The sequence below is a fragment of the Petaurus breviceps genome, unplaced genomic scaffold (genome assembly GCF_028583685.1).
Source record: "Petaurus breviceps papuanus isolate PSGF00001 unplaced genomic scaffold, PetGlider_PUasm1.0 126, whole genome shotgun sequence".
NCBI lineage: Eukaryota > Metazoa > Chordata > Mammalia > Diprotodontia > Petauridae > Petaurus > Petaurus breviceps.
This window is the reverse complement of record NW_027185655.1, coordinates 33,375,165-33,388,195: the sequence shown is the minus strand read 5'-3', so window position 1 is coordinate 33,388,195 and position 13,031 is coordinate 33,375,165. Positions and strand designations below refer to the sequence as shown.

The 13,031-nt window shown below is 36.5% G+C and overlaps 1 protein-coding gene across 3 annotated transcripts in view; it reads left to right on the top strand.

Moving 5' to 3' along the window:
* The window catches only part of TBCK (TBC1 domain containing kinase), a 268,364-nt gene that overhangs the window by 57,870 nt on the left and 197,463 nt on the right, over positions 1-13,031 (top strand). For all 3 annotated transcript variants that reach the window (XM_069094776.1, XM_069094778.1, XM_069094780.1), the window contains exons 4-5: positions 10,259-10,373; positions 12,559-12,632. In XM_069094776.1, coding sequence (XP_068950877.1) covers positions 10,259-10,373; positions 12,559-12,632 — 189 coding nt within the window. The remainder of the gene's footprint in view (positions 1-10,258; positions 10,374-12,558; positions 12,633-13,031) is intronic.

Below are 13,031 nucleotides of genomic sequence, written 5' to 3'. Positions count from 1 at the left end.
TAGAAGGAGCAGGGTCTTTGAAATATAAAAGAGGCTCATTCAGTCATATAAAACTTTTTAATGATTAGAGCCATCCAAAAGTGGAATAGGTTCTGTCTCATGGGAGGCCTTCCAGCAGAAGTTTCATGACCCCTTGTCAGGGAGGTAATAGTGAGCTATGGCTTGGACTAGAAGTCTGCTTAATAAATTCTTTCCAACTCTAAATGTTATGCCTCTATATCTAACTTAATTCTTAATGATTACAAAGGACAAAGCTTTCTTGTTTGTTTTTTAAGTTAAAAAAATGTTTTTAATGTATTTATTACTTTCTTTCACTTTTTGTTTTATTGATTTTTTTTAAACTTCAGTCACTTCCTAGAAACTCTAGAACCTAACCTTGAAACAAATCAAAACAGATAAACAGAACCAAGCATGCTTACAACATCAATCGTCCAGAAGGCTGTAGGTAAATATTTAAGAACCAGTTCTCTGAGGCAAAAATGTATATATGACACACTTTTAAGTTTACTCTGTATAATTATCATTTTTTCCATCACTTCTTTAAGTCAAGACAGTGAACAAAACAGTAAATCAAGCCTTGATTTATAGAGTTTGTCAATGTCTAAGGTGTAAATGCTCACACTAAAATTTTAACAGTCAACTCTCCTGAGCCAATATGAGCTGACTCTAATCACATCATTGACTGCGTCTGATATTTTATGTAGCTTTCGGCACTCTTAGTTCATCACTTCTCTACCAAAAGGATGGAAGCACGTTTCCTCATCTGGAATCAAGATTGGATGTTGCATTAATCTGAATTCTAACATCCTTTAGTGCTGCTTTTCCTTTACGTTTCTGTGGTTATTGTGCATGGTATTTTATTGATTCTGCATCACTTCACAAAAGTATTCTTGTTTTTATATTTGTTGCTTCTTACAGAGAAATAACATCCAGTGAATTTTGTTTCCTTTTTTTTTTTGCTATCATAAAGAGTTCTGCTATGAATGTTTTGTTTTAATTGAGACCTTTCCTTCTGTTTTTGATCTCCTTGAGGTATATTCAGTAGGCATATTGCTGAGCCAGAAATATGAACAACTTTCTCATTTTTTCTCAGTGATTCTGTTTTTTCTTTTCAATATATTAGGTCTTCCTTTCTCACCTAGGCTGAAAGTGCAGTGACCATTTGTGGACCTAATTCTACTATTCATGGCAGCTCTGATCTGAGTTGATTTCCCCCTCCTTACACAGCCCGATACTCCTCAAATATTTTCCCCACATACACCCCGCACAGCTTCAGCAGGGATCACTATATTTGTTCTGGATCAGTATGACCTACTACAGCTCAGAATTCCTGAGCTGAAGCTGTCCACCAACCTCAGGTTCCCCAGTAGCAAGGATTACAGCCTTGTACCACCAAGCCCGGTAATTCCATTTGTTTTTTGTTTTGTTTTTCAGAATGGTTGGACTAAATACTGTATTAGTGTTCCTGTCTTCCAACATTGACTTCATCTAACACAGACTATTTATATAATCTTTTCTCATCTTTCCCAATACAAAGGGTAGTGAAGTAAATTTCCCCTCTCTCCTTTCTCTTCCATATTATTTAAAGTCACTAGTTTGAGGGAAAACACAGACTTTAAAAAATGAAAGGGCATAAGATCTAAAGATTTATCTACTTTAAACTCTGCTTCAATGAATGGAATTGATCATTAAATCTATTTTAGGTAAACAGGCAGTAGTAATAAGTTGTCACTGAGAAAAAAAAATGCAATGTGTCCTAACTTCATATATTGAGTCGTTTTTGATATTTATATGTATACCAATGCAGAGGAATCATATGTAATTCATATGTATCCATTTTTAAAATAAATGATTCATATCCTTTTTGTCTGCAATTATTTCTATTTTGACCTTAAGCTGATTAGCAAAACCTCACAGTCTCATGTTTTGGTTTTTCCAGAATAGTTTAATAAGAAAAAAAAAACCCGAAGTTGACTTTAAAAGCCTTGTGATGTTATTCTTACAATGTTCACCCTTACTGAATTGGTGTGCTGCTGAGGTCCTCTAGTGTCATTGTGGAATATTACTTTTGGTTTTGAAGAACCCATGAAGTATGTTCATTTTTAGAGGGTTCATATGGGAACCCGTGATGATTGACTTTGAAGTTGATTCTTTTAATTTCCAAATGATAATAGAAACTTTGGAATTTCACATGTATGTATGGGTTTTTTTTGTCTTATTTTGTTTTTGTTGTTTGTAAATAATATACAATTTAAAGAAAGTTTTTATTTTTCAAAGAGAGTATATGATCTGTATGGTTTTCAACCAACATGTATTAAACATTATGTATTAGGTATGATTTATACATATTTGTCAATATAACCTTGTTTCTCCCTGCTCCAATAGCTAACAAACTATCTATACCGTAACTAGTAGCTGAACATCCCATATTAAGTTTTGTTTTAAAGTCTGGTATTTTACCATTTATACAGTTGATTTGTCCTTTGAGGATGTTTATGAAAACAGATTTAGTTCTGTTTATGCCATCATTTGTTTCATATACACTCTCTCTAGTTTAGTCTGCTGTAGGAGGCTATGCAATATGGAAGAAACCATTTTGTGGATAAACGTGGTTTCCCAGGCTTTTTTTTTTTTAAACTGAATTTTTTAAAACTGAAACTGTATACTTCATAAATACAGTTTCAGAGTTCCTTTTATTTAAGTTCAATTGGGAAAAAAAGAACAATGGCAGCAAAGAACAGGTGAGGAAATTGAGAGAGAGAATTTAAAATTAACATCCCACAGCTAATTACTAACAGGTCCGATAAAGAGGTCTAACAAGTAAGAGGTCTAATAAAAATAGCTTTATAACCAAAAGATTACCAGGCCCCAATCAACATTCCAGCATGACACAAGCATTTTGACAGTCCCAAGTAGTTTTTAAAATAATTCTTATTATTTGGGATTTAAACTAAAGCCAAATGTTGCCTATCTCCCTTTTTCCTTTTTGTTATTAAAGTTTTGATCATCTTGTTGATGGATCACTAGAAAAGGGACAGGGATGAGAAAAGTTAATAAGATTTAATAGTTAATTTTGTAATCCGTTAACATTCCAACAATTTCTTCAAATTATGGTTAATAAGAAATTTGAGAACTTTTAGTAGATTTTATTTCTTTTATCACTGCAGATAATTGAGTTGCTTATAGAAAGTAAAATGAATTAAATGAAATGAGAAGTTAATGAAAAACTGAATTGGCTATCTGCCCGTGAAAGATGAATTCCTTATTCTTTTCGAGTCACATGTTTTATTCATAAGAACAATGTTACAATGCTTTCAAAACAACTTTTAAGAGAAAAAGACAGTGGCCAAGTCCATTTTTATTTTATGTAAATAGTGAGGAATGATGATGGCTTTTACATTTTATAGTAATATAAATATAGAGTTTCTAAAAACTTTTTAATCATTCACTAAGATAATTCTCATCAAGACACCTTGAAATTGGAGGAAAAAACATTGGATCTGATGTTAAAGGTCTTGAGTTTAAGTCCTGGTTCCGTGATTCACCAGCTTTGTGTCCTGGGGCCGTTCATTTCTGGGTTCTAGCATCGTTTAGTTCGCAGTATTTGCTACGTGCTGGTCACTGAGCTAAGCCCTGGGTTCCTTTCCTTAAGGATCTCACATTTATTCTAATGGAAGAAGCCACATGCAGATTAACTGTGCATGCAAGATATTTACAATGTCAGTCTATGATAGTCTCAGAGGGTAGGCATCAGCAGCAGAGAAGGGGACCAGGAAAGGCCTCTTGCAAGAGGTATGATTTAAGTTGAGTCTTGAAGAAAGCCAGGAGATAGAAGTAAGGTCCTTTCTTCTCAAAGAGGTCCAGGGCATCAGGGCGGTGATGCTATGACATGCAGATGTATTGGAATTAAATGAGGGAGGCCTGTGCAAAGTCACCAGCTTCATTCTCTCTTCTGGAGCCATGTGGATCCAGTGGCAGGATATAGATCAGGACAATTGTAGATGGCACTGGATGAGAGACAGCTAATAAAAAGACCCAGAGTTGGGTTCTTATCTATAAAAGGGGATGGGAATAGCTGTACAGCCTGTCTCATCAGCATAAAGTGATACCACACCTCTATTAATAGAGATTAGGTGGTGCTTTGTAAAAATAATAAGAAGAAAGCAGAATTTATACACATGTTGTAACTTATTTTGACGAAAAATGTTGAATTTAGCATTTACTCAGAATTTAAAATGAATTATGATGGACAAAAGAGCGACATTCCTCCTTTACAATAAGATTAGGTTCCGTTCATGAACATTTACCATTTTTTTAACTTCGCAGTATTCCTTTAGGTTTAACCATGTATCTTAAGGTTAAAATGGAATTGAGTGGTCCATAAAGAAATTTGGCAGAGTGTCATAAATAAGGGCAATCACAACAAGCCTTTAAATGTGTATATTAGTTAGGCTTAGGGAATTTAACTTTGTGAAGTTGCTTAAAATTATTTCTTTTTCTGCCTCTTAGATGGAATCTAGCCTGCATCTTGTGTACATAATTTCAGTTTGCTGGTATTACAGGCAGGAGTGAGCTATTCATGTCAAGTGTAGAGGAAGTTTGGCAGTGTAGTCAATAATAGAGCACTGGGCCTGGAATATTGAGGTCAAGTCTGACTTCAGCCATTACTAACTGTGTGACCCTAGACAAGTCATTTGGCCTCTGTCTGCCTCAGTTTCCTCTTCTGTTAAATGGGTTTAATATAACACCTACTTTCCAGGGTTGTTGTGAAGATTAAATGAGATATTGTTGTATAGCACTTAGTGCAGTGCCTATTTGGTGATTGCTGTATAAATGCTATTATTGTTATTACTATTAACATGGAAAAACTGACTGAATAAATGAGTAATGCTTTCTTTAGAATGACCTCTTTTTCCATCTACACAAAAATTATTTCCCCAGTGTAAATGAGTATTGGAAGAAAAGAATTTCATTTAACTAATTCATACCAAATGTGTGATTAATTTATTATTTTATTAATTTAATTAGATAACACTTGTTAGCAATAATAGCGTCTTTGGAGCAGCTAGGTGTCACAATGGATAGAACACCAGCCCCGGAGTCAAGAGGACCTGAGTTCTAATCTAGCCTCACATACTTGATACTTAATAGCTGTGTAACCCTGGGCAAATCAACCCCAATTGTCTCACATAAAATAAATAAAGTAATAATAACATCTTAGGTTTATATGGTATACTTTGTAGTTGAGAAGCAATGTAATATGATGAATAGATAACTGACCTTGAAGCTAGGAAGACTTGGGTTCAAGTCTCACCTTTAACTCTTACTGGCTGGCTGGGTGACCTTGGGCAAATCCCTTCTGCATGCTCTCATTTGCAGAGAAGGTATAGATCTGTATTGAGGTGAAATCCCAGGTCAGGTCGGGTCCCTATCCTTGTTTATTTTTACAGAAACTTTCCCATTCATTACTTTATTTGATCCTCCCAAACCTATAAGATAGCTAAGGCAAATATCCCATTATACAAATGAAGAAATTAATTGAATTGTCCAGGAGCACCCATCCAGTGACTGGCATTGCCAGGTATTGAATGCAAAGTTTCCAGTTGAAATTCCATTGTTCTTTCCCATCATTTGGTCAGTCCACAAGCTCATATTAACTGCCTTCTCCCTGCCAGCCCAGTACTCTCTCCAGCCTCAGTAACCCAAATGAATATTCAGTTAGTAGAGATCCAGGCACTGTAATATGGGAATAGGGATCAGACAGGAAATTCAGCCAAAAAGGGAAGGAAATAAACATTTATATAGCACTCCCTAGAGTGCCAGAAATTGTGCTAATTGCTTTACAGGTATCTCATTTGGTCCTCACATCTACCTGCTGTAATTATCCCTATTTCACATTTAATGAAATTGAGGCAGACAGTGGTTAAGTGACTTGCCCACGGTTATACAACTAGTAATTGCCCAAGGTTGGACTTGAACTTGGGTCTTCCTGACTACAAGTCCAGCCCCCAGGTTGCTAGTGGAAGAAGGTGGACAGCTATGAGATGATAGTATGGTAAAATCTGTAAGATTTAGTAACTGATTTTATTTTGGAGAAAGATAAGGGGAGAGAAGAGACAAGGATGCCTCTCAGGTAGTAAGCCTAGAAAATTCAAAGAAATGAAGTCTGGAGTTGTAGGTTTAGGGAAAAGTTAACGAATGTTTTGGACATGTTGATTTTGAGATGATTATGGGACATCCAGATGGAAATTTCAAGCAGGGGAAGCTCTAATTAAATCATATAGGCCATGTGTGAAAGGATATTTGGGGCCTAGGGTTAGAGGGAGGTAACCATGTAGAGATATTTGAGCTTTCTCTGGAAGCTGTTTCTGCTTTTCATGTCTTCATCTGCTCCTTCCCTCCTGGCCCAAAAGTTCTTACAAGTTTCCAATTTTGTTTTCTTTTTTTCCTTCCCGTGGAAACAGCAGGAAGCTAAAGGCAGATGAGTGGGAAATGGCCATAATAAATGGTTATTTGTAAATCAGTGTTCATATGTATTGATTTCATAAATATTAAGGACATTGTCTTCATATGCAGTAAAAGATAGTGATTTTAGTTGAGTGGTAGGGTTGGAAGTCAGATTTCAAAGCGTTGAAAGGGAAATGGAGCCTTTCAGTCAAAATGATGAACATATTAAAGGGAGCATGGCTTCTCATATATACTTCAAAACACATAGATGCCAGAGTGAAGAACAATAGTTCTGAAAAACACATAAGGAAAGAAAAATTTAATGAAGTTTTAAAAATCAGTAACTTGGAATATTAGTACAATTAAAAAGTACTCTAAAGCAATTGAACCAGTTAAAGTACCAGAAGCAAAGCAGATGGAAAAAGAAACCGTGTAAAACATCTTAAAATAGCATCTTCAAATGACTGAATTCAAAGAAATTGGAGAGCGGTTGAATTAAAGAGAAATGTCATAACATCAAATAAAAGTTTAAAATGATAAATAATGTGACAAAAACTAAAATTAAGTGCTCTCCTCTCCCACCCTCAAATCAGGAGGAAAAAAATAGTTAGTGACTAATATGGAGAATATAATAATAATAAGTTAGCTCTTATGTAATACTTTAAGGTTTATAAAGAGCTTGACATCTGTTAATTATCAAGATACTAGTGAAGAAAATAAAATTTTAGGCAGCAAATATCTCCTGGGGAATATACTGGCACAGACAAATCATTTCATTGTTGAAATTAGATAGCATATAGAATCAAATGACCTGCCTGGAGAACAAAGTACTTTGTCATAATTCCATGAGACTTTCCATCTCAGAAAAATTAAAAGAGCAAAAAAGATTTTGAACATAGAAATTAAGAAATGAACAAAACAAACTTCAGAGAATGGGAAAAAAAAAAAGGTTGCAGTGAATTAATAGGGAAAATCCACTGGGCCCTAACAAGGAAGAACTCCAGATTCAGTTTCTCTAGAAATGTTATAGAAGGCATCTAGGCAGATCATTGCATAAAGCACTGGGTCTGGAGACAAGAAGACCTGAATGCAAATACAGCTTCAGATACTTGCCAGCTATGTGACCCTGGGCAAATCATTTAACATCTGTTTGCCTTAAGCAAAAGGAAATGGCCAACCACTCCAGTATCTTTGCCAAGAAAATTCCATGCACAGTATGGTACAGGGGGTCATGAAGGGTCAGACATGACTGACCAACTGAACAGCACAACAACAGAAATATTATAGTGAAATTCCTACTTTATAGGAAAAATTACTTCAGACCATAAAAAGAAAGACAGAAATTATTTACCAAGGAATGTTAATCGAGATGACAGTGAATTTTTCAATGAGAAGAGAAAGATAAGTTGAATACAACATATGTAAAATTAGGAAACATGGGCCTAGACGTGGGATTTCAGGGCAAAAACGATGTTACTTTCAATTTTTTCTAAGTCTGATGTCCACCATAGTTCATCATCATGCATTTAGTAAACATATAATGTTTGTCAGGCTGAATTGTCTTCAAAATGAATACCTGTTATCATAAGGCAATGGTTCCTTGTCTTTTTGAGCATGAGGACCATTTTTTAATGTAAAAAAAATAATCCCGCATGACATTTGTTACACTGTTGGTATCTATTGATTGAGGAAAAAAAATTGGGAGGGGGATGTAATGAGAGTGTAAATTTGGAAGATCTTCCCTGCCCCTAGGCTAAAATGCACCTGAAGCCTGAGGAGGGAGGCTTGTTTTTCAGTAGATACTTCTTGATTGGCCAGTGAGTCAATAAGGTTGTTACATTCTCTGAGCCAGGAGAAGGCTATATAAGCCCTGATGTGTAGCTTTGTTTTGGGACTCACTTTGAGAAGTGTTCTGTGATTTGATCGGAATTCTGGGAAGCCGTTGTTGAGAGTCCCCCGGCTTTGAAAAACCCAGATGTGGAAACCCAGATGTTGACTGGGTATGGATGTAATGGTTGGACAGTTTGGAAATCTGTCTACTTGATCTGTTTCTGTCTTGATAATTCTGCCTGTATGCTTTGAAGTTCGGGATGCTGACCTTTTTCCCCTGAACAAGGTAAATGATATATGTCTGACTGATTAAAGTAAGCTTGTTAACCCATTTTCAGTTGCTTTCCTTTAACAAAGCAGATCCAAGAATCTGTGGTAGCTGCAAACCCTGAGGACGCTTGGGGTGCTTGCTGCTACAGGGGAGGGGAGAAGCAAGGCATTTGGGGTTAATTGACTTGCCCAAGGTCACACAGCTAGTGTGTTAAGCATCTGAGACCAGATTTGAACTCAGGTCCTCCTGACTCCAGGACCGGTGCTCTGTTTACTGTGCCACCTAGCCACCGCAAAGAAAATTTAATGAAGATTAGAAAACCCTGTGAATTTACTAATATGTTTAAATTAATTTTTATTTTTTAATCTTATCAGTGTACATTTGAAAACTACTGTCTGTATTTATGAACCATATTCAATCCACTAGAGATATATTTATTATATTCTGTCACATTGCATATTAGTGCTAAGTATGAAAAAGATATTAGTGCACACGTGGATTTCAAGACCACAGCCTTAAAGGTTGGGAACAGCTGTTCTGGAATAAGACCTTTTTTCTATCTCAGTCCATTGCATTAGAGCTAGAATTCCTACCCATAGCCTAAATAAAAGTGAACTGTTCAGTCATTTTAATATTCCCAGAGGCTTGAGAACTCCATTTTATTTGACATTTTCATTTAGTTCATTGTTATGAACTATTTTTCTAATAAGATTCTGTGCAAAAACAGCATTAGTGGGCAAGGATTAGAAGCATAGAAAATTCACATAATAAATAATTGAAGCAGCTAGTAGGGGCTAACTTCTGTATAGCAGGTATCAAGTATAATCAGAATTTTTATAAAGAGGAATCCAAGCCAGCCAGGCTAACATGCACCTCACTCCAAGAAATGCTGAATTCTACAGCTGAAGTGTTTAGCCCCTTGAAAATTAAGCTTAGCTCAATGGTGAATGAGTCACGAGGGCCTACAAGTCAGGAAACAAGTATGTATTAAATGTCTGAAGCATGCTAGACATATGTGTTAAGCATTGGGAATACAGATACAATCAACAAGAAAGACAGTTCCTGCTCAAGAAAATTCTATTTTAATGAGGAAAGACAGCATAGAAAAGGGATTTGAGAAGAGGGTGGAGAAGGAGGTACCCATACCAGGGTATGATGGACAGGTCCTGAGAGTCAGAAGCACACACTGGAGTGAAATGAAGTGTGACTACCCTGAACACATGCCCAAAATGGAAACCCTAGAAGGCCCTCGAAAACAGGGGGAAGAGACTAGCATGTGTGGGAGTTTTGGATAGAGTTTATGGGGGGGGGAGTGAAAGGGGGAGAAAAAGGGAAAGGGAATGTTCCAGATGTTAAGAAGGTCCCAGGCACTGATGGAAGTACCAAAGTGAGAAGGCAGCTGAGGCAGGTTGATGTCCATCGCCAGGAAGGGAATACGTCAGTTCTGACTTTTGACAGAATCAGTGGTCACATAACCAGGAATCCACAAAATATGTATTACAAAATATTGTGTAAAAATATCTAATCATGATATGGAGAAAGCGCAACAGGTCTCTCCACAGGCAATTGTGATAAGAAAAAAAAAGAGGTGTGCCTTAGAACAGCTTTAACAGAAAAGCATGGCACTCCCAGTATTCCTTGTTTCATTCTTTAAAGTAAGGTCTCTATCAGTATGACTCATGTTGTATGTTTTTATTTGTTCTTTTGTAGCCCTTTGAAAGTGTTATGCATTGCATTTGAGGTCCTCCAGGGCTTGCAGTATATGAACCAACATGGAATGGTCCATCGAGCTCTGTCCCCTCACAACATTCTGTTGGATCAAGAGGTAATGGTAGGGGGAAAAGGGGAGGGGGAGAAAGGGGAGGGGTGAGGAGGGAGAGAGAGAGAGAGAAAGAGGGGGGTAATAGAGGAGGGGAGAGAGAGAGTGAGGGAGGGGGGTGAAAAGGGGGAGAGGGAGAGAGAGAGACAGAGAGAACAAGAACATAAAGGACACTGGTAATAGTGTTGTAAAAGTTTACAAAATCCTTAACATGTGAGCTTCATAACAACCCTGTCAGGCAAGCACTAGAGATATAATCTATTTTTATAGGTAAGGAAAGAGGCTCAGAAAATTTAGGGGACGTATCCATAATCACATGACTGGTATGTATAATGTGTGAACCAAGGTCTACACAAGTGTGTACTCTCTACACACGCACACACACACACCATGCTTTCACAGATGTTTGTTTTGTCGTAGAGGTTAGAGATTCCTAGAGTCAGTGCCCCTTAATCTGTGTTTGGCGGTAAGAAATTACTACAAGAATCTTTAGGTTGGCCACCCCCAGTTCCCATAGATATGAAAATAAAATTTAGGTGATTTTCATAAATTATGTGAAGTCACTCATATTTATCCTTTCTTAAGTGCCCACTATCCATGGATCCAGGTCCTTTCCTGGGTCTATTTTTGTATAATGAATGAAATGCTTTTTCCCCACTTTTTGGAGTCATATTTATTTAGATGTCTCCCTATTTGTTCCACTGCTAAGGAAAAGTAGAGTTCAAGAACTCTGTTTTGTGTGCTCATTTAATTTTCCGTCCTGAGATCTCAGTGCTTTTTTTTTTTCAGTAATGTGCTTCTTTACTTGGAAAATTATATGGGAGCTTACTGATCTGTCAGATACCCTCTCCAAGGTCAGAAGGCGATATTTAAAGGAGCAGCTGTAATTTTGTTCAGCGTGATTAGCATCTGAGAACAGTTGTTGGCAAGGCTCCCCCCCCTTGAGAATTCAGTTCAGAAGTAATAGTAATAGAAAAGTGGGACCACCATTTTTGATTGTTTTCTGCCTCCCCCTTTCATTTCTCTTGCACATATGCCTGTTGTTAGAATGCACATAACAAAGAACAATGTTAGCAACTTTCAGTTTTCTTAGAGTGAAATTAAGATATTTTTCCTTTTATAAACTAAATTTGTATTGATAGCATTAAAAAAAAATTATTTCACCATAAACCCCTCCCTCCTTCCAGAGGGCAGTCTTTAAATAGAATTGTTTTGATCACTTGTATTCATTTAAAAATTCAAGGGACTTGTTAAAAAAATTCAAAACCATAATACTGAAAAGGAAGTGATGATGATTCCTGTGAAAGCCTTAAAAGATAAAAATACCAAAGGAAGACTTAAAGGCTTGTGAAGATTAGATTTTTGTTGCTGCCTAGAAAAGAGCCATTAATAATTGTGATTGACTTCATGCTCTCACAACACAAGAGGACACTGCAAAACCTTAACACAGTCTTGAAAACCATTCAGTACCAGGCAAGAGTCCAGTTTCACTTTTCAGTGTACAGTATTAGGGAAGTAAAAATTCTTATTGGAGGTGGGCACGTGCCATCCTCACCAGTGAGTCCAAAAGAAAAAGGGAAATCTTTAAAATCATGTGATCGCAGATTAGAATTGAAAGGGACCTTATGGATCATCCAGTTCAATTGCTTCAGTTTAGAGATGAAGAAATACAGTTAATGCTCCTACTATATTTATATCTCTCTATCTCTATACAGAGAGAGTGTGAGTGTGTGTGTGTGTGTGTGTGCGTGTGTGTGCATGCATGTGTGCACTTGCATGCACTCCAGGCCTGGGGTCAAGAAGACTCATCTTCCTAATATTCAAATCTGTCCTCAAACCCTTACAAGCTGTGTTACCCTGGTCAAGTCACTTAACTCATTTTCCTTATTTGTAAAATGAGCTGGAGAAGAAAATGGCAAACTGCTCCAGTATTTTTGCCAAGAAAATCCCACCTGGGGTCACAAAAAGTCAGACATGACTGAAAACCTCTCATTTGGACATTCTATTTTTTATAGCATATCTAAAAATTAAATTTCTGTGGCTTGTTTTGTTAGACTTGTGAAAAACAGATAAAATAGGTTTTCTCAATTGACCTGTTGGGGTAATGGTTTCTATGAGTTTCATTTATCACATTATTGGAATTTCCTGCGCCATTTTTTTCCCAAAGATTTCATCTCCTTTTCTCTTATAGGAACATATTAAACTGGCTAAGTTTGGACTTTACCACATGACAGCTCATGGCGTTGATGTTGATTTCCCAATTGGGTAAGAATAAATGTTTTACAGCTCTGAGATTTCAGCAATGCTATATCATTTCTATATTTATAAATAATTTTAAAGGATAGTGCTGTTTAACAATATCATGCTTATTTCCACTTGTCATCTGTTTCTTGGTAGATGGATAGCCATCTTCCTTCATAAGTCCAAGTCTTTCCATATTTTTCTAAATCTACCAGCTCATCATTTCCTACACCACAACAATATTTTGACCCAATTACATTCTATCTGGGAGACTGTCTATGAGAGGTTTTTCCCCCCAATTTTTCTACATTCCCTCTATTCTTGACTATTTAGGTTTCATTTATGGAGGAAAATTTTAATATAAAACGATCAAAATGATCCATTTTCTGGTTTAAGGTCTGATACTACTGGATCTAGTTCCTT